We start from the raw sequence: 26,867 nt of genomic DNA, 5'->3' as shown, positions 1-26,867 counted from the left end.
ATGACACTCTCATTGACTCAGAAGGTGTTTGCTGCGAAAACTAAGGTTTGAACTATGCTTCACTGTGCGAGAATTGTGTTATCAGGGCACAACAGCGTTTCAGGTTTTGCCTTCAGACATTGTCATTCCTCCACCAACACAACATCTTCACTCGGCTTCCACATGGAACAACCTTCTCCTTTATCTTCTTTAAAGCTAAAGCAGTGTCACCAAACCCAACTCGCTTGTCAAGCATCAAAGGATGCAGTTTCTCCAAGTTTGGCGTACGTATCTAGTTTTTCATAAGTTAAATTTTGCATTTTTATTAATGGGGTTTGCTTTAAACTTCTTTTAAAAACACCCTTTTTCAGCTTTCTCTGACTTAAGGGATATAAATATAAAATTTCTAGTGTTAAAGTTTCTGAAACTGAGAATTTCATAAAAAGCCCACAAATTTTTACCATGATGTTGTGTGTAGGAATGATGAATTACCTGTCCATAGACCATCTGATATGATTGTTGGGGTTCTAGGGGGAGGTCAACTGGGTCGCATGCTATGTCAAGCTGCTTCTGTGATGGCAATTAAAGTCATGGTTTTGGATCCACAGGAGAATTGCCCCGCAAGTTCCCTGTCTTATCATCATATGGTTGGAAGCTTTGATGACAGCACTACGGTTGAAGAATTTGCCAAGAGGTTCAAGTTTTTATGCAATAGATGTTATTTTGGATTTGTGATTTCCTATATCACTTATTGGGAATAATGTGTATATGCTATTTTGATACGGTGTTCAGATGTGGAGTATTAACTGTTGAAATCGAACATGTTGATGTTGCTACCTTGGAAAAACTTGAGAAGCAAGGAGTTGATTGCCAACCCAAAGCGTCTACTATTCGAATTATTCAGGTATTATCATGGCATGTTGATGGAATTTTTCTAGTTTTTACTTGTGGTCTATATAGAGGAAATGAAAAATTAGATATTTCAACCTCTTTTGTAAAGTATTGCCTTTGTATATCTCACATACAAAATGTTTCATCCTGAGCTTGATTGCATGCTTGGTTGAGTCAGCTAGACCTCATCTTTGTTATTATGAGAGGCAAATTGATAGGATCACAACAACAACAACTCATGGACCAGAGGCAGATTCACAGGCTACTGGACCAGAGGCAGATTCACAGCCCAAGCATAAGAAGTGGAGTGGCCCAATCTTAGTGTATCAGAGGAGAAATAAAGATAAAGGGGAGGGGATGAATGACGTGTAATAGTTGGTTATGAGTATGTTACGCGTGTGGGTTACATGAGCGGGTGAAGAGAGAGAGTTAGTGGTTGTTTGTTATTTCCATCGTTTATATTGGACTGAAGATTCCTTTAGGAGGTATTCATATGTTTACGCTCATTTTCTACAGGGGTAGGAAGGGCTAATGGGGAGATCTCCATAGCTGGGAGCTTTGGCTCTTTTGATAATTCTGTAATAGTTTGTCTCTTTTCAATTAATATACAAATTACTTCCTCTTTTATCGATAGGAGGAGTTCAATCCTATCAATTGGTGCTTTCGTTGAGAGTTGAACTCAAGCGAATAACCACTTCTGACCAACATTGCTGGTTGTCTAAGTTGATGGATACCAATTTGAAGTCGTGTACAAGCCTGGACCAGAGAATAAAGCGGCGGATGCCTTGTCCCGAATGATGGAGCTTGGGGAATTGGAGCTGTCCAGAATGATGGAGCCTGCTGGACTGGAGCTGTCCCAAATTGTATCTAGTCCTTATTGGCTAGATCTAAGTGTGGTGAAGAATGAGTACAAAGCTGATCCAGAGTTGCAAAATATTTTTACGGCGTTGCAATCTGACCAGAATGCCCCCTCTGGTTACTCCTTACATGGGGAACTCTTGTTTTACAAAGGGCGTATGGTATTATCTTCTACATCTTCTCTTATTCCTAGCTTGCTGCATGAGTTCTACTCCTCTCCTACAGGAGGACACTCAGGATTTACCAGGACCTACAAGCGGTTGGCTGGTGGAGTTTTCTGGAAAGGAATGCAGAAGCGAATTATGATGTTTGTGAGGTCATGTGATATCTGCCAAAGGAACAAATATCAAACCTTATCCCCTGCTGGCTTGTTGCAGCCACTGCCAGTTCCACAGCTTGTTTGGGAGGATTTTTCGATGGACTTTATCACGGGATTACCAAAGTCTCAAGGATTTGAAGTTATCCTCGTTGTTGTGGATCGCTTGACAAAGTATGCCCATTTTATCCTTGTTAAGCACCCTTTTACTGCTAAGAGTGTTGCAGAATTATTTGTCAAAAAGGTGATACGTCTCCATGGGTTACCCCGTTCTATTGTTAGTGATCGTGATCCTTTGTTCCTTAGTAATTTCTGGAAGGAGCTATTCCGTTTACAAGGAACCGTCTTGAAGATGAGTACTTCTTACCATCCTCAAACAGACGGACAATCGGAAGTTGTTAATCGATGCCTCAAAACTTATCTTCGCTGTTTTGCATCCGAGCAGCCTCAGCTATGGTCTTATTGGATTTCGTGGGCTGAATTCTCTTACAATACTTCTTACCATAGCTCCATTCGTACCACTCCTTTCTCGGCTGTTTATGGTAGACCTCCTCCCAAGATTACTCATTATTTGATGGCTGAAACTCAAGTTGATGCTGTTGCCAGAGTGTTGTTCGATCGTGATGAGGCCCTGCGTCAACTAAAATATCATTTGATTCGTGCTCAAAATTCCATGAAAAAGCAAGCAAATTCTCATCGTCGAGATGTGACATTTGATGTAGGAGATTGGGTCTATGTGAAGTTGAGACCCCATAGACAAGTTTCTGTTTCAAGACGTATAAACCCAAAGCTAGCTGCTTGTTTTTATAGTCCTTTTCAGGTGGCAGAAAAGATTGGGGCTGTTGCTTATAAGTTGCTCCTCCCTGAGGGGTCACGCATACATCCGGTGTTCCATGTGTCTTAACTAAGAAAAGCCACGGGCACGGTTATAGCAGAGGGTAGTCTACCAGAAGGATTGGCTGTGGATAGCACCCATACTCACGAACCAGAATCTGTGTTGGCAGTGCGCCATCTTAAGGACCAGGGTAGATTGCATGAGGAATGGCTGGTACTTTGGAAATCCAAACCAGTTGAAGAGGCCACGTGGGAGAAAGCGAGCGATATCCAGGGGCAATTTCCAAATTTTTGCCTTGAGGACAAGGCAGAATCTATAAAGGCAGGTATTGATAGGATCACAACAACAACAACTCATGGACCAGAGGCAGATTCACAGGCTACTGGATCCAAGGCAGATTCACAGGCTACTGGACCAGAGGCAGATTCACAGCCCAAGCATAAGAAGTGGAGTGGCCCAATCTTAGTGTATCAGAGGAGAAATAAAGATAAAGGGGAGGGGATGAATGATGTGTAATAGTTGGTTATGAGTATGTTATGCGTGTGGGTTACATGAGCGGGTGAAGAGAGAGAGTTAGTGGTAGTTTGTTATTTCCATCGTTTATATTGGACTGAAGATTCCTTTAGGAGGTATTCATATGTTTACGCTCATTTTCTACGGGGGTAGGAAGGGCTAATGGGGAGATCTCCATAGCTGGGAGCTTTGGCTCTTTTGATAATCCTGTAATAGTTTTTCTCTTTTCAATTAATAAACAAATTACTTCCTCTTTTTATCGATAGGAGGAGTTTAATCCTATCACAAACACAACCAGTAAGCAGTAATACTCCATTTTTTTCCCATTGAGGCTGAACCTAAACCTATGGGAGGAGTATTACTTATATTAATGACACACTTATGTGTAAGCGGGAGGAGTATTATTCAGAGCTGTGGTTGAGATTCAATTTCTGATTGTAAATGTGTAATGAGTAAAATAATTCATTTCTTGGAGGATATTTACTCTTAACTTAGTGTAGTTTTACTTCTAGGTGACAACATTATGTTTTCATATATCGAAACAGTCAGTCACGAACAAATAGTATACTTGTGTATGAATTTTTTCACTTCTCTCGCATGTCATAAACATCATTCTAGAGATTATGATTTACAATGGTTGAGTCTCGGTGCAGCAAGTCATTGCTATCTTCATGCGGATTAAACTACAGATTGTATAAGTTTCTGATGAAATTGTATGTGGAAAGCGGTTTGTTATGTCTGCTATATCTGAATCTGACAGAGAGGTCAAAAGATTACAGCAATATATATATATATATATATATATATATATATATATATATATATAAAAAAAGATACTGCCACTGAGAAACATAATTTCGAATTTTATCTCAGAAAGCAGGAATTCTACTGAAAAACAAGATGGGACACCCATCTTGTATTTCAGATTTATTCTTCTTTTAGTGGCCATTTTATTTAGTTTGACACTTTGACTTCCTGCCCTACCGTTGATTGATTTTGCTAGGTTATATTGTTGTCATCTCTTCTCTTGTAGTGGCCATTTTATTTAGTTTGACTTCCTTCCCTACCAGTGTCCTTTTCGATCTAAGTTCATGGATTGAAGGACCTGGACATTGAATTTTTTTTTTTCATTGTCATCGCCTTTAACACTTTTCTTCATTTCTCTGCACTTTTCAAGTAGAATTTTTTTCCCTCTTTGTTAATTTTGTCAATTGTGACTTCACCTTTAAAACATTTTTGGTTTGTTAATTGTGACATCAATCTGATAAATGAAACTGATCTGTTTTAGGTTGAATTCATAAATATCTTATAAAGCAAGATTCCCGAGCAATGTTAAAACCAGGGAAAAGGATCCTCTCATGTGTAATTTAACATAATTATGTCATGTGGGAGGATCTTAACCATTAATAATTAAATCAACGGTGATGATTGTGTAACTTCTTATCCTTATATTTTTTTTTCTCTCTTCCCTTATCATCATTAATTCACCCTTGTATGGTTATGATTGCTCCACATGACATGGTCATGTTAATTAGCACATGAGAGGATCCACTCCCTAAAACCAGACAATATCCTCTTTATATTATTTCTCTTAACTAAGGTTTGGACTACCAAGTACCCACCAATACATTAAGTCTGGAGGATGAAGGTTAGCGTATACTTGTGGTGTGGCAGTTTAGAAATTGAGTGTTACAACATTAAGTCTTCAATATTTCTGGCATAATGTCTATGGTGATAACATATATTTGTCTCCACCATTTAAAGCCATAATTGAGCTTCACATTTATTATATGACGTGTTTGAACTTGTAATGATGCCTGACATTTTTCAATACCCTAAGGCCTACATTATGGATATGTCTGTGTGTGTATTAATTACAAACTTAGGAAAAAGAAGAGTTTGAATTTATATGTTATTGATTCACAATTTGCTCCTGATCACAATTTTGGTCCTATTACTTTTTATGCTTTGCAGGTTCAATTTGATTATGCTTAAGATATGTTTCATCATGCATAAAGTCTATATGCTGCCAATTTTTTTTTTTTTTTTTCCAACAATCGTTAACTTTCCTCCTATGTTTCCAGTATCCTTAAGATAGTCTATTTTTACATAACAATAGATCTCATCTAGTGACTATTTTCTTTTTTAAATAATATTATGACCCTCATTCCTTGACATTCAAACATTCCTGTTGTTAATGGCCTTCATTCTGGATACAGTATGTATTATCTACTCAAGTTGTTTTTGAAGTCTTCTTTTAGCTATAATCCATATGCTTTTTGGGGACCTTTATGTTGTCCTGCATTTCTAATTGACTATCCCTAAAGTAGCTTAACATGTTTGGTTTTAGCTTTGTCCAGCCTGCCATGAATCCAATAATTCGATTACCCTTTCAGTTCCCATAATATGAATGAATTTTGTTATATATATACTGACAAACTTCTCTCCACCCTGAGCACTTGTGCTTTGTCTTTGGTGTTGACTTTGTGTGTGTTAGAATGTAATTATGGGGCTGCCATATTTTGCTTAAATCATATTTTGGACAGCCATGGTGCTGACTCTTGTACTGGGCTATATGGTTAGACTTTATTTAATTGAGTATGGCTCTAATGCTGTAATGAATGATGTAGGTCGTATGCTTGGGCAGCATTGGTTTTTTAAGGGCTGATACATCTTTAACTTGTGCCTAATATCATGGTGTGAGATTTAGGCATGTGAAAATCTTGTATTTTGGTGACTTTATACTCTTGGACAGTAATGAGATGGGAAAACGAAACAATTAATTTGTTGTAGCAATCTATCAGAGTTTTAAGTTACTGGATTATACTAGAGTAAATAGAAATTTGATTTGATTGTACCTTACTCTAAGGTACATCTTCTTTCGCATTGTGTTTGCACCTTGATTTAGTACTTTTTGTGTCTTATGCTTTGGTGCTCAAACCGTTAAATGTAAAATTTCGTTGTCGGCGCAGGCTGTTACAAGTATCATGGCATATTGATGGAATTTTTCTAGTTTTTGCATGTAGTGTAAACAGAGGAAATTGTTGAGATATATAGTCCCACATTGGTGGTTGTATGAGCAAATAATGTGGAGTTTATAAGGCCTTGGGTACTCCCATCCTTTGAGCTAGCTTTTGGGGTGGTGTATCCCAAGGTTCTTTACATGGTATCAGAGCCTCATGTCCCGAATTCAAACCTCGCAGCCCCCACTTTCTCTTGTGGAATTTCTTAGCACAGGTAGGCTGGGCCTGTTGCATCATCCACTCTTCAAGCCCAATGGGCTCTCGTGTGAGGGTGCGTGTTGAGATATATAGTCCCTCATTGGTGGTTGTATGAGCAACTAATGTGGAGTTTATAAGGCCTTGGGTACTCCCACCATTTGAGTTTGCTTTTGAGGTGGTGTATCCCAAGGTTCTTTACAGAAATGAACAATTAGATTTTTCAACCTCATTTATAAAGTATTGCCTTTGTATATCTCACATATAAAATGTTTCATCCTGCGCTTGACTGCATGCTTCTGTTTCGGAATTCGTTGTTTCTATGACTTTTCCCTTTAAATTAATTTGTTTTATGCAGTATAGTTTTTCTTCCCATCATAATCATGCTAATTTGAATATTTTCAAAGATAAGAATATTGTTGTTATCTGAGTGATTTCATTGATATGACTATTCAACATATTACAGGATAAGTATCAGCAAAAAGTTCACTTCTCTCAGCATGGCATTCCACTTCCTGAATTTATGCTGGTTTGTACTGTTTATCTTGGTTATAACAGTATTTGAAAATTCTTCTTTAGGATAGCAATTGAAGATATATGAATAATACATTGAACAGATAGATGATCTTGAAGGTGCTAAGAAAGCAGGGGAACTCTTTGGCTATCCTCTTATGATCAAGAGTAGGAGATTAGCTTATGATGGGAGGGGAAATGCTGTCGCTAAAAGTGAAGAGGAACTTCCTTCTGCTGTCGATGGTAATTAATTTTTTGAAAGGTGTTTCTTTTTCTTTTCTTTCTTTGATATGTAATATTTGATATGAGCACACTTCATTTTTACTTCTTCTTATTTAACTTTTCCCCTCCAATTTTGCAGCTCTTGGTGGATTTGATCGTGGGTTATATGTTGAAAAATGGGCACCTTTTGTCAAGGTGAATATGATATTGCTCGTGTTAAGCCACCAAATCTTGAATTTTGTATATTTGTGATCAATTTACTGAGTTCAGCAGAATGATTGTTTCTGTTGTTAACTATGGTTATGTTCTCAATCAGTTAATAGTGCTCCGTTTTTTATCCAGTAATCTCAACAGTTTTTGCCTCTGAAAACAGTGTCTTTCATAAATATGAATTGTTTTGAGATGAAACTTATTCCATTACCATACTATGCTTGCATCTCTTGCAAAGTGCTCTTACCAATAAATCTTTTCCATCTCAAAGAATTAAGATTACACTTCCTTGTGCTTCCATACAATTTATTTATTTACTTATTTAAAGCAGGTCTTTTGATTCACCGGAAAAAAATGTCTTTTATATCTTAAAACTTCCTAATATTCTCATGTCATTTTATGAATTTATGGATTTTCTAATATTTTGGTTCCTTAAACAATTACAGGAACTAGCTGTCATTGTGGTGAGAGGTAGAGACAATTCGATTAAATGCTACCCTGTTGTTGAAACTGTTCACAGGTAACATGCACAGCACTTACATGCTATTTGTATGGAAGATTTATGTTGTAAATAGTATTGTATTATTATTTAGATTACTCTAGAGGGGAGAGTTATACTTACCACCAGCTAAACTTATCATCCTTACAACCAATCTAATCATCGTTAGATTCGAATTAAATCTAACGGTGATTAGTTACCCCTTATAATCTTAATTCTTTGTCTCAAATCCCCTCTGTGTCTGCCTCCTTCTCTCTTTAGGTTTGGAAGGTTCAATGGCAGCCTTGATTCAACAACTTAGAGATCGACCTCAGGGAAACATATATGAGAGCCTCGCCATTTTTAGTAAAGGAAGGATAAGGGATGAGTATATATATAAAAAAAACTCTAAAGCATTTGTGGTAAAGGCTTCCAACACCCTGAAGGAGAAATGATTCGGATACTTGGGCAACATAATATTCAAACTGAGAATGTCATGGACCCTAAGAAGATTAAGAGTATACTGCAATGGCCTGAGTTTGTCAAAGACAATGAAAAATTCATTAAGTCGCTCGTTAATTTTATTAAAAAATGTTTTATTACTTAGTTCGCTGATCTGAGGGGTCTTCTGCTTAGATCTGGGCTGCTGCATCTGATTAGTTTATTTCTTGCTGTTTTGTTTTTGCTTTGTTGTTTTTGGGGCATTGCCCCTTTTGTTTACCAAAAAAAAAACCCAGAGAGAGACAGAGAGAGGATGAAAACCTAGTGGAGAGAGAGGCAAACAGAGAGGGGATGTGAGAGAAAAAATTAAGATTATAAGGGGTAATTAATCACGATTAGATTTAATTCTAATTTAACGGTGATTAGATTGGTTGTAAGGGTGGTAACCCTCCCCTACTCTAGAAGCTTCTTTGGGTATTGACCCATTAGGTTATTTAGTCTCTTTAAATAGAGAGCTCTTGTACAGTTATTTACACAATTCAATAATACAATCTTTCTTTTCAAGTTGGTACCAAAGCTCTCGACTCTGAGGGCCTTGCTTCCGCGACCGCCGCCATTAGTGCAGAACCCTTTTTTTTCCCTTTTGTGGTCTCCTCCCAGCCATATGTCGCCGTCGAAAAATTTTTCGGGGACCTTTTGGACCGAGAAGACCATCGTTTGACTCTTTTTTTGGAGATATTTCATTCTACGATGGTTTCGTGACCAACCGAAGCCCCTAACACCTTGAAAACTCCTCACCCATACCTGCAGTTTTCGGCCGCTCACTTTTTCGGCCGTTTTTCACCTCCGACCTCCCACAGACACAGTCGCCTTCTCCAGATCGGCCAGCCGTCAAAAGCCCACCATCACCGGAGCTCACACGCTTGCCCTTCCTTCTTTGTTTGTAGGCCTCACGCGCCGTCACTCTCACAGGCGCGCGGAGGGTTGATTTTGCCTTGGGTCACCGTCGTTTGGATCGTCTTGACTTCTACTTTCTGGAGCTGTGGTTGTTTTGGAGATTGGATATTGTTTGGCTAGTACACTTTTGTTTTCCCCCCTCAAAAGTTATGTCTTTTTTTGGCTTTTTGGATCTTTTTCGGACAGATTTGACCCTGTTGCTTTTGTTTGGACTTTAACTTGAAGTGGTTTTTGCTGTTTTTGCTCTCCGGAGACTTTTGTGACTTCACTGGTAATTACCCACTTCTTTTGTGTTGTTATCTTTGATCTGTTTTTGTCCTTGGGATGTTGGTGCACTTTTGTGCTCGACACACAAGAGATGTGTTTTCGTCTTCATGGTAAGTGTGATAATGCTACTCCATATGTGAATATTCAGCAAAAGAAGTTGGAGCAGCTTAAGACTGCTATTGATACTCTGCGTAAGCCGTTTGACAGTTTTTTGATCTTGTCTGGTAAGAACACATGTTCCATATCTCTTCTTGCTTCTTGCACTGATTTTAAAACCTCATGGATTTTGGATTCTGGTGTAACTGATCATATGACCTGTCTTGCTGAGTCTTTTCTTTCTTATCATCCTACTGTTGGTAGTCGTTTTATAGCTATAGCCAGTGGATCCATAAATCAGTTATTGGTTCTGGTAACATTCAAATTCAACCTTCCTTATTTCTTAAAAATGTTCTTTATGTTCCTCATCTTGCCACTAATCTTATCTTCACTCATAAGCTTACAACTGATTTGAATTGTTCTATCATATTTTTCCCTTCTCATTGTGTTATTCAGGATCTCACCATGGGGAAGACAATTGAAGTTGCTGGAGAGTAGGGTGGGTTGTATTATCTCCTTTTAGAGCATGCTACAAATGATACCAAAAATTAGCTATTGATGACACGTCATCCTTCTACTGCATAATCTATGATTTGGCCCCATCACAAGCGTCTGGGGCACCCACCATTTAGTTTATTGAAGTCAATGTTTCCTTCTCTGTTTCTAAATCAGTCAGTTGAAACTTTTCATTACGATGTTTGTGAATTTGCAAAACACCATTAGTGTCTTTTCCTTCTAGTGCTATAAAAAACATTGAACCTTTTTCTCTTATTCATTATGATGTTTAGGGCCTTTCTAAAGTGCAAAGTGGTTTGTTTCTTTTATTGATGATTATACTCAAGTGACATGAATATTCTTGATGAAAAACAAGTCTGAAGTACCAGAGATATTTATCCGATTTTATCACATGGTCGAGACTCAGTTTGTTAAAAATATTAAAAGATTAAGATCTGATGATGATACTGAATACGTCAACCAACACCTGTCGCAATTCATTTTAGACAAAGGTTTGATTTATGAGCTCACATGTGTTGATACACTTCAACAATACGGGGTTGCTGAAAGAAAAAATCGTCACCTCCTTGAAGTCGCTAAAGCATTACTTTTCTAGACATTTGTTCCTAGTTTCTATTGGAGATAAGCTGTGTTAGCTGCAACTTTTATGATCAACCGCTTACCTTTACTGGTTCTTAACAATACCCGTCCTATTCATTCCATGACTTTCTTCTTTCCTTCTGTTCCCATTATGCAGAGTCTTCAGCCACGAGTGTTTGGGTGTGTTTCCTTTGTTCATGTTCATAAACATCGCAGTAAGTTGGATCCTAGGGCTCTTAAGTGTGTCTTCTTTGGTTATGCCCCTGATAAAAAAGGTTACAATTGTTATCATCCTCCAAGTCAATTTGTTTTTGTTTATATGGTTGTCATCTTTCATGAATTTGAGTCATTTTTCTCTGGTTCTCATTTTCGAGAGAACAGTTCTTCAAAAGACTTGTCCCCTTCTTCTTTGAGTCTAGGTCGTCCTTGTCTACTCCTACACCTCTGCCTGTCTACTCCTGGTGTGTCAGAACCTTCAAATACACCTGAGATACGAAAGATTTTGACAGCTGAATTGGTATATCAGAGGAGGAAACAACCCATACTGCTTCACTAGCAACCTCAATCGTTTGAATCACTAGTAAGTCTTGAATTTCTTGTTTCTGAACAAAATATTATTGCCTTTGATGACTTACCCTTTGCTTCTAATAACTTACCCAGTGTCTCTGATGACTTACCCATTGCCTTAAGAAAAGGAAAAAGATCTTGAACTTAACATCCTATCTCTCAATTTGTTTCTTCCACTAACCTTTCTATGCATCTCAAAAGCTTTATGTCAGCACTGGATTCCATTTCCATCCCAAAATCAGTGTACGAAGCATTAACAGATGAGAATTGAGTTTAGGCCATGAAAGATGAGATGAATTCCTTGGAGAAGAATAAAACATGGGAGTAAACCCAATGGAGAGAAAGCAGTAGAGTGTAGATGAGTTTATTCCCTAAAGTACAATTCTGATGGTACTCTTGAGAGATACAAGGCTCGGTTAATAGCCAAGGGTTACACTTAGACCTATGGTATTGATTATGATGAAACTTTTGCTCCTGTTACAAAGATGAATACTGTGCGAGCCTTATTATCCTTTTCTGCTCATTACAATTGGGATATTAAACAATTTGATGTGAAAAATGCTTTTCTTAATGGTGAGTTAGAAGAATAGGTTTACATGGAGATCTCACTAGGATTTGACTCTATTGATGAAAAAGATAAAGTTTGTAGGTTAAAAAAGGGCTTGTATGGCTTAAAGCAGTCGTGCTTGGTTTGGGAGATTTACTAAAGTTATGATGACCTTAAGGTACAAACAGAGTCAAGGAGATAACACACTTTTCTTTAAACACTCTCAAGAAGGGAAGCTCACTGTGCTCCTTGTGTATGTTGATGACATTATTATTACAAGTGATTATAGTGTTGAGAAACGTGTTTTACAAGCACAACTAGCCTCTGAATTTGAAATTAAAGACCTTCGGAGATTTAAGTATTTTCTAGGGATAGAGGTAGCTTATTCAAAGGAAAGAATCTTTATCTGTCAAAGGAAATATGTTCTTGATCTTCTTAAGGAAGGAGAAAAACTTGGGTGTAAACCTGCTAATACTCCTATTGAGCAAAATCACAAGATGAGATATGAAAAAGAGAGTCCTCCAGTTGATAAAGGGAAATATCAACGGTTGGTTGGACATTGATATATCTAGCTCATACGAGACCAGATTTAGCTTATGCTATTAGTATTATTAGTTAATTCATGCATAATCGAGAGAAAAACACATGAAAGACAATGGAAAGAATTCTTCAGTATCTTAAAGCTACTCCTAGCAGAGGACTACTATTTCAGCGTGATGGAAATCTTTCCTTAGAAGTTCACACTGATGCTGATTATGCCGGGTCAGTGACTGACCGTCGATCTACCATTGATTATGCTAGGTCAAGTGCAGAGGTGGAGTTTCGAGCGATGGCCCAAGGTATTTGTAAATTGTTGTGGTTAAAAATTATACTTGATGATCTCCGGATAAAATGGGGAGGACTTGTTAGAATATAATATAAACCATTAAAGAGGCTCTCACCTAATAGCTTAAGCTTTTGGGTTGAATTGATTCTTTACATGGTATTAGAGCCTTGATGTCCCGGGTTCGATCCTCGCCGCTCCTCATTTTCTTTGTGGAATTTCTTAGCCAAGATAGGCTGGGCCTGATGCATCATCCACCTTTCAAGTCCAATGGGCTCTCTTGTGAGGGGGCGTGTTAGAATATAATATAAATCATTAAAGAGGCCCTCACCTAATAGCTTAAGCTTTTGGGTTGAATTGGTTTTTTACAGGACCTATGAAGCTGCTTTGTGATAATAAGTCCGCCATCTATATAACTCATAATCCAGTCCAACATGATCGAACTAAGCATATTGAGGTCGACCATCATTTCATTAAAGAGAAACTTTATAGCGGGCTGATCTCTACTCTATATATTCCCTTCGGGCGTCAATTAGTTGATGTTTTGACAAAAGGACTCTCCACAGATAGATTTCAAGAACTTACTAGCAAGTTGAGAATGATAACATCTATTTCTCAGCTTGAGGGAGAGTGTTGTAAATAATATTGTGTTATTATTTAGATTAGTATTTTATTATTTAAATTACTCTAGAAGCTTCTTTGGATTTAGCCTATTAGGTCATTTAGTCTCTTTAAATAGAGAGCTCTTGTACAATTATTTACACTTTTCAATAATACAATCTTTCTTTTCAAGTATTTAAAATGCAAGATTTACCGCAGATCAAATTCTAAACAAAGCGATGGTAATTAAAATTGTTGATATATATAAAACCATTAATGTAGCCTCACCCAACAGCTTAAGCTTTTGGGTTGAATTGGTTCTTTACATGGTATCAGAGCCTCGTATCCCGGGTTCGATCCTCGCCGCCCCCACTCTCTCTAGTGGAATTTCTTTCTTCGCACAGGTAGGTGGGCCTGTGCATCGTCAACCCTTCAAGCCCAGTGGGCTTTCGTGTGAGGGGACGTGTTGAGATATATAAAACCATTAATGTAGCCTCACCTAACAACTTAAGCTTTTGGGTTGAATTGGTTCTTTACAAAAATGAATCAGCAATGTACAAATTCAGCTTGCTTATATATCTGCTAAAGGATTTATGTTTTGTTCTAGGGACAATATATGCCACATAGTTAAGGCTCCAGCTAATGTGAAATGGAAGATTAGGGAGCGGGCTGCTGAAGTTGCTTTCAATGCTGTTAACTCTCTAGAAGGTGCCGGTGTGTTTGCGGTTGAATTGTTCTTGACTAGTGATGGACAGGTTGTGAATTTATTTCTTCATCAACTGTGGACATCCTCATGTTTTTTTACATTGGCTTCGTTTTACTAGAAAAATTTCAGATGTTTCAAATGCATTATATTTGTTTGTTAATCTCATGATTGTGCCTGTGACAGATTTTATTAAATGAAGTAGCACCTAGACCTCACAATAGTGGGCATCACACAATCGAATCTTGCTATACATCACAATTTGAGCAACATTTGCGGGCTGTTGTTGGTCTTCCTCTTGGAGATCCATCAATGAAAACTCCTGCTGTCATGTACAATATATTAGGCGAAGAAGAGGTAGTGGCATTTAATTTCTCTCCATTTGCCTTTCCTTTTACCTTCTGTGTTGTAAATTTGAAAAAGATATCGGGTTTTCTCCTCTCCCTGTAAAAGTGATGCTATTATATTTGCACGGGATATTATAATTATTTTAATAGCATGGTTGCAAGGGAGTGGTGCGACCGTATTTTCTCATTATTATATGCAGAAAATGAGAATGTAAAAGATGAATAGTAGCTTAGTTAATTATGTTATATTCATGTGAAAAAGGATAAACCAGTAGGAAATTAAACGCTTTTCAGAATCAATGAAAGTCAAATTAGATGGTTTACTTTTTTCGTGCTTAATCTTAGTTCGTAGTTGGGTTATGGTTGTACACTTAAAGGCTATCGAGCGCTCTCTTTAGTTCATTTACTTGTTTTGAGAAGATCATCCAATTCTATTATCATTGTTTCAAACTCTAGTCTATGAAATCTACTTGATGAATTTAGGGGGAGCTTGGTTTCCGTTTAGCTCATCTATTGATCAAAAGGGCATTGACCATCCCTGGGGCTACCGTTCATTGGTATGATAAGCCAGGTAAACTTCTGGTTAGGATGCAATTTATAGTTGATCACCCCCACACATTTGTTGTTTTTTGATCACTTTATGACTAAATTTATAACATCATCATGACAATGTCAGAAATGAGAAAACAACGAAAAATGGGCCATATCACCATTGTTGGGCCTTCCCTAGGCAATATTGAAAGCAATCTTGCAATGATGGTAGAAGGGAAAAGAGTAGATGACAAGACTGCAGGTTGGTGACACAAACTTCTCTTCCCTTTTACTTTTTCTTTGTAGTTATTGATCTTATGTTTCTAGGCCAATGAAGTAAGATGGTTTTCATAGTCAACTTCATTTTATATCTTTATCATCTCATCTCGTATGCAATAATTTAACGGGTAAAATGAGTAATTCACAGCTATATAACCAATTTAATTAGACTTAAGATACACGTAATATTTAAAGCATCTATCATAATTATGTCAATTCTTTACCTAGTCAATCAAAATATACAGTGCCTGTCCAACAAAGTGTGTTTTTCTTTTGTTTTCCCTAAAAATAGGTTGATCACTTTTTATTGAAAATTTTCCCCTTCTTTATTGGGAAAACTTGAGTGAGTGTGTCTCATTATTTCTCAAGGAAATCTGATAAGTTTCAATGCTACCTGCATTTTATTATGATTCTGGTGAAACAAATTATTTGTTTTTCCCGTATTTTTGCCAAAAAGTTGTTGGTGATTAATGAGTGGAGAGAATAAAATATGATTATGGAAAAGGATATATCTGTCTCATCAATATATTGCTTTTAATCATCCTTTCTTTATTTCGCTATCAACTCATCGGAAACTGCCATTCTATACTTCTATTACAATTAAGGAAAATGGAGAGGAGCATTATATTTGAAGTGAAAATTTTGTTATTCTCGCACCTTATTATGCTTTGTTTTGTTTGTTAAATGTAGTTGCTCCACGTGTGGGGATCATAATGGGTTCTGATTCAGATCTACCTGTGATGAAAAGTGCTGCAGAAATCTTGGAGAAGTTTGGTGTGCCTCATGAGGTCAAATTGTTTTTTAAAAAATGGGTTTTTTTTTTTGTTGATTTTTTTTTTTGGGAGGGGGGGAGGTTTGCCTGTACAAAGTTGTTTGTCCTTCCTTATACATACACTGGTCAAATTTCAGGTAAAAATAGTTTCAGCACACCGGACTCCGGAAATGATGTTTTCTTATGCCTTGTCTGCTCATGACCGAGGCATACAGGTTATTATTGCTGGTGCTGGTGGTGCAGCTCACTTGCCTGGTAAATTACTTAAATTGTGCTTTGCATTATTTTCTTAAGGATCAATTGTCTTATTGGCATTTATGAATCTCTCATATCTCAGGTATGGTTGCCGCTTGTACTCCCTTGCCTGTTATTGGTGTTCCTGTGCGTGCTTCTTCCCTGGATGGACTTGATTCTCTCTTATCGATTGTCCAGGTACATTTTTTAATGATGTTTAAATATTCAATACTTATCAATTTTCTGTGATCCGTAGTTTCTTTTGCTCTTTTGTAGGATTGGCTTTCTAATGAAAGAGATAATAATATGCAATTGTTTGTCAATTTGGTATTATTGCTTTTTTTTTTAAAAGCTTGAGATCATTATTAGTTGGAATCCTTGTAAATGAAGGATTTTGTGTCAGTGCCATATGTTAGTTCACATTCATGTGTCTTCACCTAATAGCTTAAATTTTTGGGATAATTAGTTCAAGACATTTATTAGAGACTCTATGACCAAGTGGTCTAGAGTTTGATTGTTGTCATCCTCATTCTTCTAATAAATAGTTGAGTTTTAGCACAAGATAGGTGGCCTGTGCATTTGTCTACGCTTCAAACGCAAAGAACTCTTACGTGACAGGGCGTGTTAGAGATGTAATGTAAAACCAAATGTGTCTTAATAGCTTAAGCCTTTGAGATAGTTGGTTCACGACAAGGATTATGGATGAATTTGGTTTTGTTGCTTCTTTCTAAAAGCTGTGTGTAACAACCTAAAGAGCAATTTCCAGAATAAATCTAAAACAGAGACAATTTGTATTAAACCCAGAAATCAACAGTATCAATTACACGTAAACTCCATGACAGTATTTCTCCAATACTCTTCCTAATTACAGAACTAAATGGAAATACAAAATAAGGAAATAAGGAAATAAGAAAGATAAATTCAGAGGTGTTGGAGAGCCCCTGATCTCTCCCAAGGATCCAAGTTCTAATTGCCCAAAAGTGATGCACTCCTTTCCTCCTCTCATACTTATTCCCCTTCTCTAACCGTTTCTCCCACATCCACACTCACACTAATTGGTGAGCTGGCAGTAGCTGAGTCAGCAATATCAGCAATAGGTTGTTGTGATTCCCTGAACCTTTGCCTACGATACACTTTAATCTTGGGTGGGTGCTAGGAAATTGTCGATCTAGCATATAGGAGTCCTCCCAAGAGTCCTCAAAAGGTGGCAGATTCTTCCAACGAATAAGAACTTCAATTGCTCCAGAAACTGTTCTTCTCCATTGTAAGACTTCAACGGGTTCAACTTGCATTTCGAACTCCTCTGATAGCATATTAGGTAATGGTTGGACATGAGTAGAGGCAGAAATAGCCTTCTTCAATAATGAAATGTGGAATACAGGATGTATACGACGTGAGGCAGGTAAGTCAAGTTTGTAGGCAGCAGCTCCTACCTTTTCTATCACCTTGTAAGGTCCATAATAACGTGGGCTAAGTTTTTCGTTTACCCTCCTTGCTAGTGTTTTAAGCCTGTATGGTTGAATCCGCAGATAAACCATGTCATTAATCTCCAATTGGACATCGCGACGATGCTTATCGGCCTGCACCTTCATTCTATTATGAGCAATATTGAGTTGCTGCTGTAACTCATGAAGAATAACGTCTCTATTTTGTAATAATCGATCCACCTCAGCTACCTTGATCCCATCTTCAGCCTTGAGCAGAGACGGGGGGTTAGAACCATAAAGAACCTTAAATGGGGTCGTACCAGTGGAGGCCTTGTGTGCGGTATTATACCAATACTCGGCCCAATGGAGCCAATGATGCCACTGTTTGGGTCTCGGGTGGCAGAAACACCTCAAGTAAGTCTCCAAGCACTTGTTGACAATCTCAGTTTGGCCATTAGACTGAGGGTGATAAGTTGTAGTGAAATGCAATTTGGTTCCAGCCTGTTTAAAGAGGTCAGACCAGAAATGACAGGAAAAACCTATCTCGATCCAAAACAATCGCATTTGGAAACCCATGTAGTCGTCTTATGTTTTTTATAAAAACTACAACTACCTCATGAGCACTGTACGGGTGGCAGAGTGGAATGAAATGAGCATATTTTGAGAGTCTATCAACTACAACCAAGACTGTGTCAAACCCACCTGCCTTGGGTAGTCCTCCCACAAAGTCAAGCGATATATCAGACCACACTTGAGTAGGGATAGGCAAAGGCTGTAAAAGACTTGCTGGGGAGAGGTTGGATGACTTGCTTTCCTTTGCACGCTTCGTTTCATGCCTTCCCAATATATCAAGCTGGATAGTCTCTTAAAAGTTCGGAAGAACCCGTAGTGACCACTTACAGGGGTGTCATGGAATTCTTCTAACAAAGTGGGGATCAATGGGGAGTCTTTGGGAAGAACCAGTCTGCCCTTGTACAACAGCTTCCCACCTTGCATTTGGAATCCTGTATTGCTGGTTGGGCTGGCCAATACCTCCAGAATTATTTGTCTCAGCCGAGGGTCAGCTTTCTGCTCTTCTTCTATTTGTTCCAGCAATGGTAGTTGCACTGTTGATATTGAAAACCGCTGCATCCTTCGTGAAAAAGCATCGGCTACTACATTTTCGCGGCCTGGTTGGTATCGTACTTCGAAATCGAAGCCCAACAATTTGGATACCCATTTTTGTTGATCAAGCCCCAACACCCTTTGGTCCATTAAGTGCTTAATGCTTTTCTGATCGGTTTTTATCACGAAATGCCTCTCCATGAGATAATGTTGCCACTTTTGGACAGCGAACACGATGGCCATCAGCTCTTTTTCTTACACCGACTTGCCTTGGGCCTTTGGAGAGAACCCTTGACTAATAAAGGCTAAAGGACGACCCTCTTGCATAAGAACAACCCCTATTCCCTTCCTTGAAGCATCAGTGACAACTGTAAACTCCTTACTGAAATTCGGTAGAGCCAAAACAGGCAAGTTACGCATGAGAGACTTCAACCTTTCGAAAGCAGCTTGGGCCTCTTCATTCCAGATGAAGGAGTTTTTCTTTAAAAGATTAGTCAGTGCCTTAGCCACTACTCCATATCCCTTAACGAATTTCCGGTAGTATCCTGTGAGACCTAGAAATCCCCGCAGCTTCTTCACATTCTTCGGGACTGGCCACTCTTGCATGGCCTTAGTTTTTTTAAGGTCTGCAGCCACACCCTATGGGCTAATTATATGTCCCAGATACTCAATCTGTGACTGCCCTAAAACACACTTCTTCTGGTTGGCAAATAACTGTTGTTTTCTCAGCTCTCCCAGCACTAGCCTCACATGTTGAAGGTGATCCTCTTTGGAAGTACTATAAATCACTATGTCGTCAAAAAACACTAGCACGAACTTCCTAAGAAACCCCCTGAGTACCTCATTCATGAGTGATTGGAACGTTGAAGGGGCATTAGTTAGCCCAAAAGGCATTACAAGGTATTCGTAATGCCCTTCATGAGAGCGAAATGCTGTCTTTTCGATATCATCCTCCTTCATTCTGATTTGATGAAAACCGGACCTCAAATCCAGTTTTGAGAACAAGACAACTCCTCCTAATTCATCCAATAAATCTTCTATCACTGGCATAGGAAATCGATCAGGTACAATGAGTTTGTTTAACTTTTTGCAATCAACGCATACCCTCCAGCTATTATCCTTTTTTTTTACTAGGATAACTGGGCTGGAGTAAGGACTCACGCTGGGCCGTATCATTCCAGAACTTAACAACTCAGCGATACTTTTTTCAATTTCATTCTTTTGAAAAAAAGGGTACCTGTATGGCTTGATATTGGGAGCCTCACTCCCTGGTTTCAGTACTATAGCATGATCTCTGCTGCGCTTTGGCGGTAGATTAGTTGGGACGGCAAACACATCCTCAAATTCTTCCAACAATTGCTCCATCTCTGACCACTCTAGTTTAAAGACTTGGTCAGGACAAGAAATAGCTTCCGGCAATGCCCAGAACCCTTCTCCCTTGTCTCTAAGGGCCTTCGTCACCGATTTAAGCGATGCCATAGCACAAAACAGTTCAGATTCTGCTTTAATTATTACCTTTCTCTCATCTTGTTTGTATCGTAGTGTAAGATAACGGAAATTGGCTTTAACATTTCCCAGCCCCTGCAGCCAATCCACACCCAGAACTGCGTCCACACCTCCTAAGCCAAAAAGGAATAAATCCTGAATAATAATTTCACCCTGTACCTCTATTTGCACCTGACGACATACCCCACTACAAGTCAGCTTATCTCCGTTGCCCACTTCAACCTTATAATCTGGCGTGGTCTCCGTCACTAAGCTCAGCTCTTTGGCTGTCTCTGTTTTAATAAAACTGTGTGACGCTCCACTATTAATCAAGATCACCAAGCGTTTTCCTCTTATCACTCCCCAAACTTGCATAGTCCTGTTCGATGCTAAACCCATTAGGTTCTGTGATGACAGCTGCAGAGTCGTCGTTTCTCCTTGAACGGGTTCTTGTTACTCCTCTGTTTCAGCTTGCATGTCATCATCGTTCCTGTCCTCCTCCACAATCAAGAGCCTCAGTTGCTTTGCCTTACATTGATGGGTAGGACTCCAACGCTCTTCGCAATGGAAACATAGTCCCTTACGAGACCTTTCTTGGAGTTCAGCCTGCGGCAACCTTTGATTCCCAGCGCGCGCGTTGTTACTCGCTTGGCTCTCCATCGTGCGCTGAACGGACGATGAGGCGTTGGAACTAGGGTTCGTGGTTCTTGCCATATTAGGGTTCTGCGATGGCTGGGTCAGAATTGGGGTTCCATTTGCGTTTGAGTTAAATCGCGGGTTGCCATAACCCAAGTGGGGTTTTGCACCCGTAAATGATTGGTTTGAGGCCCATTGGTTTTCTTTTGTGTGTACGGATCCATTTCATCCTATTCCCTCGGCAGCCCAAGCCTAATTTCTTCGCTCAATTCGTTGGGCCTTTTTCATCATAAGTGGGAGGCTATCTAACGGGTTCAATAATAGCTCTTCCCTAATACACCCACGCAGTCCATTCAGCCAAATACCACGCAGCACCTCCTCCACGAAGTCCAGGCTTCCACTAATCTTCTCAAAACTCCTGCGATACTCCTGAATCGTCCTTTCTTGACGTAAACTCAGTAACTCATGAAGAGGGTTTCCCTCAAGCTCGGGCTGAAAACAACTCAAGACCTCTACTCGGAACACTCCCCACGATGGATCTACCATATTCTTCTCCCACCATTGAAACCAATGCAACGCTTCTCCTTCAAGAACGACCATCACCGCACGTAATTTCTCGCCCTCAGCTATTCGATTTACTTCAAAATAACGCTCAACACGGTTAAGCCAATCGTGGACTCCCTCACCGGAAAATACAGGCAGCTCCAATCTTCTCCCGGGATTCTCACTTCTGTTTCCAACCCCTTCATGTCTCTCGTTCTCGTCTTCATAATTTTCTGAACCTCCTTCACGACCTCCACGGGAACGACTAACAGATCTCCTTTCGTTCCTGTTAGCTGCAAGGTCCTGGAGCGTCCTCATTATAGCTGCCAAATTTCCCTCAATCCGCTGAATTCCCCCTTCAGTTCCTCCAACTCTGGCCTCCAATGCTTCCATTCTGTGATCCATGTTCCTCGTCAAAACCATTCAAGGTTCCCAGAAAAGAGCTTTGATACCAATTGTAACAACCTAAAGAGCAATTTCCAGAATAAATCTAAAACAGAGACAATTTGTATTAAACCCCGAAATCAACAGTATCAATTACACGTAAACTCCATGACAGTATTTCTCCAATACTCTTCCTAATTACAGAACTGAATGGAAATACAAAATAAGGAAATAAGGAAATAAGAAAGATAGATTCAGAGGTGTTGGAGAGCCCCTGATCTCTCCCAAGGATCCAAGTTCTAATTGCCCAAAAGTGATGCACTCCTTTCCTCCTCTCATACTTATTCCCCTTCTCTAACCGTTTCTCCCACATCCACACTCACACTAATTGGTGAGCTGAGCTGAGTCAGCAATATCAGCAATAGGTTGTTGTGATTCCCTGAACCTTTGCCTACGGTACACTTTAATCTTGGGTGGGTGCGTAACACTGCTTTTTAAAAGTTTCTTCCACTCTCTAGAACTTGCCATCGCTAAGGAGTATAGTAATTTTATGAATGTTAATATTTGATTAAATATTGGATGTGAACGAAGGATGTAAAGAACCAATTCAACCCAAAAGCTTAAGCTGGTGGGTGAGGGCTTTTTAATGGTTTTATATATCTCAACACGCCCCCTCACACGAGAGCCCACTGGGCTTGAAGGGTGGACAATGCACAGGCCCATCTACCTGTGCGAAGAAAGAAATTCTACTAGAGAAAGTGGGGGGCGGCGAGGATCGAACCCGGGACACGAGGCTCTGATATCATGTAAAGAACCAATTCAACCCAAAAGTTTAAGCTGGTGGGTGAGGGCTTTTTAATGGTTTTATATATCTCAACAAAGGATACATTTCGTAAAAGGGAAAAATGAATAGTAGATGTTTGCTTTTAAAAGCAACCTTGTTAACAATGTTTGTAGAAGCAATTTGTGAAAAGCATAAACAGTTTCAAGGATGCAGTTATTGATGATTTCAGCAACTACTTGAAACACTTGAAAATTCATGCTGACAATCAGTTAACCTACACATTTGAGGGCAGAATTTCCATCATTCTGCTTATTGGATGCTGAAAACCATTCATCAATACATATTTTTTTCATTTTCCTTTGCCCCCTCTTTTGTTCCATTCTCATCTTTTCTTGCTTGGTGTGACCTACACAGATTCACACTTCTTGTCACATAATTCTCTTTGTCACATCTTTGGTTCAGCTTCTTTGGATATCAGCTACAGTTGTTTCCTTTATTAGGTACCAAAGCAAAGAAGGGAAAAAAGATTAAGAAAGAAACGTGGATTGATAAGTCTGAACCTTAACACAGGTTCAGATATGTAATACAATATGATGTTTAAGAGAAAATTACAGTACTGGTAAAGGAGAAATACAGATAACGAAGATGAAATGGAAGGAAAAGGTCTAAATGATTACTATTATCTAGAACATTCGAGAGGTTCCGGTTCTATGCCAAAAGTCCCAATTTTCAAAGATGCCCTCAAAATGGTCTTTCCTCTATATATCCCAGCCTTCTGTGATGCTAAAAATGAGACCCCAACCAACTAATTCCCTGCCTGGTAGCTAATGCTGAGTCAGCACCTGTAATTGGCAACAATCTCGTGCCTTTTCCTCTCATGCACCTTCCTAAACTTTCTGCTTGGCAGAACTGTATCAATACTCCCCCCAAAAAATTCACCTTGTCCTCAAGGTGAGGATCAACATGTCAAAACCTCCCCCTGGGTCCCACTGCTTAAAGTGTGGGGACCAACTGATGTGTGAGGCAATACCAGGATCCCATTGCCCTTCTTTGTGGCCAAGTCCCTTGCACTTACAAAACTGAAGTTGACGTTTAATCAGGTCTATTGATTCAACCTGCTTTATTTTTGGCCATCCAGGATGTTGCTTAGTTGGTGGATGAATTACCATAATTGCCAAAACTGATTCACCCTGGACTAGTCTTTTATCGTTTGATGCCAAAGAAATCTGGCCTGCATATGATAATATGTATTTCTCAGCTAAGAAGTATTTAGAACCATATTTATATGGGTTACCATCAACACATTCAAAGACAACACTAGCATGATAGCAAGGAAATCCAGTAAATTGTTGTCCCTGTCTGCTACAGTCCCAATGATCAATGTCAACAATATCAACAAATTCTTCACGTCCCTCAAATGTATTACCTTCGGAGAGTGTCATTTGAAGTGAACAAGCAACTGATGTTTCCTTTTGGAGTATTTCCTCCTTGGATGGCATCAATTTTTCCACCCATTGGTTAGATTCCACCGTGGTGTGTAAATTGTTTCCATCATCTTTCCCGGTAATACATCAGTCATTTGAGTGTTTGGCAACCGGTGTACCTTTGCCCCCCAACTATAAAATTGCTGTCCAAAATTTGATGTCAAATTGCTATTCGTTGTTCCATCAAAAAATGCTTTGGCGCAATGCTCTGGTTCATTTTGTATGTCCCAATTGTAGACTTCAGGAGAAATAAATTTAATGTTCTGTAAACTAAATTCAGAGGTCTTCAGTTTGGGTGCATAAGCTGCTGTATAAGAATCAAGGTAGCATCTTCTAAGCATATCTGACAATGACTTTTTAAAACCATTCTGAAAATCAGCAACCAATGTAATCTGCTTAGGTATGTTCATATGCACCTGGAAATTGTTGTCCCATTCATTCCCTTCCCTCTTCTCCCTCAACTGTTTGACATTGAACATCACTTCAGGATTCAAGGACACCACACAAATACCCAAACCCAATTCACAGAAGTAACACTCATAATGGTACCACCTCGTAGTTGTTCGAAACGTAGCTAATGAAAGAAAGGTGGAACTGATTTGCTGGATTGGAATATGATGTTAGGGATCATCGTCTCAACCGCAATACAAACATCGTGCTTTAGCGGTTTTAGTGGTGGAGGTTCGGCTGGCCTCCTTAAAATCCAGAGCTCCATCTCCATCATGTGCTCTTCTCCTTCCCTCTCTAATTGCGATCTCCCTTTTCTTCTGCTCATTCACAGCAAGACCCAGTGGATGGTTTTCATCCATCTCTCTCTTCATCACCCTCACACTTCTTCTCTTGGATCTTTGAGAATCCAGACTCCATTTGCTTCTTCACTTCCATGGTCTCTAGCTTCTCCATCACGAGATTTCCCAGTAGCTTCATCTTTACCTTTGAAAGTTTTAATTCTAATTCGTCATTCCAAATGTTTGATTTCTCCTATTTATCTTCCACGATCATCATAGAAATAGCTTGCGATGTTGTTGCTGTTGTTATCTCTACTTCTACACTCCCCACTATGAGTTGCTTGATCTCCTTCTCCTCTAATACGACATTTCTTTCTCTCTATTTCTGATTTCAAAAGTTCTATCTCTGCCTCTTCATTGCAAAGATATAAATCGGGATCGTACTCCGGTTGAAAGTGCTTCAGCACTGCCTTGAACAAATTCCCCCATGTTGCATTTGGATAAAGATAACTCCAGATATCATACCAAATCTGAGCGCGCCCTTTCAGTCCTCTTGTAGCTTCTGAAAACTTCCTAGCTTCTTGTGTTCCTTTTTCTTAAAAATATTGCTCCAAGATGATTGACCATCCATAGGCTTCTTCTTCACCATCAAATTCCGGAACCTTTTAATTGGAAATCACAGCTCCCAGAGCGGAGATCTGTTGCCAATTGTTAGGTACCAAAGCAGAGAAGGGAAAAAGATTAAGAAAGAAACGTGGATTGATAAGTCTGAACCTTAACACAGGTTCAGATATGTATTACAATATGATGTTTGAGAGAAAATTACAGTATAGGTAAAGGAGAAATACGGATAATGAAGATGAAATGGAAGGAAAAGGTGTAAATGGTGACTATTACCCAGAACATTCTGAGAGGTTTTGGTTCTCTTCCCAAAGCCCTAGAGTCCCAATTTTCGAAGATGCCCTCGAAATGGTCTTTCCTCCTCTATATATCCCAGCTTTCGTGTGATGCTGAAAATGAGACACCAACCAACTAATTCCCTCAGCACCTGTAATTGGCAACAATCTCATGTGCCTCTTCCTCACGTACACCTTCCCAAACTTTCTACTTGGCAGAACTGTATCAGCCCTCTTCAAGATGACCCTTGTTTTGCCTTGCTTTATCTCTGTTTTTGAGTCCAAAGAATTGGAGTCATTGTCAGATAACGTATTCTGGCAGACTAGACTCTACTAGGTATTCAAAAAGAGTGCTCATGACTACATCAATTGGTGTAGGAAATAGAAAACTTGTTTCAACAGTGACCTTTTTTGCAATTATCAAAGCTGATACATTACATGTAGTCTTTTTGCTCACTAACAAATATACTTGTTGACTGTGCAGATGCCAAAAGGTGTCCCAGTTGCCACAATTGCAATTGATAATGCAACCAATGCTGGATTGTTGGCAGTGAGGATGTTGGGTGTTGCCAATAATGATATTCTGTCAAGGTTTGCCCCTCCCCCTCTCTTCCTTTCTCTATATCTGTGATTTAAAATTTGTTTGTTGAACTAAAATTCTACAAATAGAAAGAAGTGAAAGTATTATCTCAATCTCCACTTATATTGTTGTGACCTTTATAATATTGTGCAGGATGAGTCAATACCAAGAGGACCAAAAAGAAAACGTCTTGATGAAAGGAGATAAATTAGAAAAACATGGTTGGAAATCCTACTTGAATATTACTTAGTTGAACTCGTTAATTTGGTGATTCTTTTATAGGTCTATTCTCATTTTTGGACAACTACAAAATTTAACAAGATTTCATACGGTGGGTGTTTAGACCTGTGGGGTCAGTAAGTAGATTGAGAATCATTGGAATAACTGTAAGAAAAACGTTTTGTAGTTTTGTTAACCTAATCGAGATATGTTTTCTATTGCTAACATTAGCATGGGAGGAGAAAAATGTAATCTGGCAGAAAAGCCTTGCATAACATTTTATACTGATTATGCGCCAAAAGTTA

General features: G+C 38.9%; 1 protein-coding gene across 4 annotated transcripts; it reads left to right on the top strand.

Annotated features, from left to right (window-relative positions):
* LOC133293806 (phosphoribosylaminoimidazole carboxylase, chloroplastic-like) lies at positions 1-26,867 on the top strand. 4 transcript variants are annotated; one of them, XM_061492406.1, is made up of 16 exons: positions 1-263; positions 458-673; positions 772-883; positions 7,077-7,139; positions 7,228-7,366; positions 7,485-7,540; positions 8,002-8,075; positions 14,034-14,181; positions 14,316-14,486; positions 14,960-15,047; positions 15,153-15,269; positions 15,977-16,074; positions 16,196-16,313; positions 16,396-16,490; positions 26,248-26,354; positions 26,497-26,867. In XM_061492406.1, exons 1-16 carry the CDS (start codon positions 55-57, stop codon positions 26,591-26,593), a joined length of 1,908 nt encoding a protein of 635 aa, XP_061348390.1. In that variant the 5' UTR covers positions 1-54; the 3' UTR covers positions 26,594-26,867. The 4 variants fall into 4 exon arrangements, with proteins under 4 accessions (XP_061348390.1, XP_061348391.1, XP_061348392.1 ...); XM_061492407.1 differs by having other exon boundaries at positions 94-263; positions 511-673; XM_061492408.1 differs by having other exon boundaries at positions 144-263; positions 588-673.

The sequence above is a fragment of the Gastrolobium bilobum genome, unplaced genomic scaffold (genome assembly GCF_033153095.1).
Source record: "Gastrolobium bilobum isolate Gb01-03AN ecotype WA unplaced genomic scaffold, APGP_CSIRO_Gbil_v1 utg20531, whole genome shotgun sequence".
Taxonomy (NCBI): domain Eukaryota; kingdom Viridiplantae; phylum Streptophyta; class Magnoliopsida; order Fabales; family Fabaceae; genus Gastrolobium; species Gastrolobium bilobum.
This window is presented reverse-complemented; position numbering and strand designations above follow the sequence as displayed.

Coding starts and splice junctions, on each gene's coding strand:
- LOC133293806 (XM_061492406.1), top strand. CDS start 55: ATGCTTCACTGTGCGAGAATTGTGTTATCAGGGCACAACAGCGTTTCA. Junction 16,314..16,395: donor TGGTGCAGCTCACTTGCCTG/GTAAATTACTTA, acceptor CTCATATCTCAG/GTATGGTTGCCGCTTGTACT. Junction 16,491..26,247: donor CTCTCTTATCGATTGTCCAG/GTACATTTTTTA, acceptor TTGACTGTGCAG/ATGCCAAAAGGTGTCCCAGT.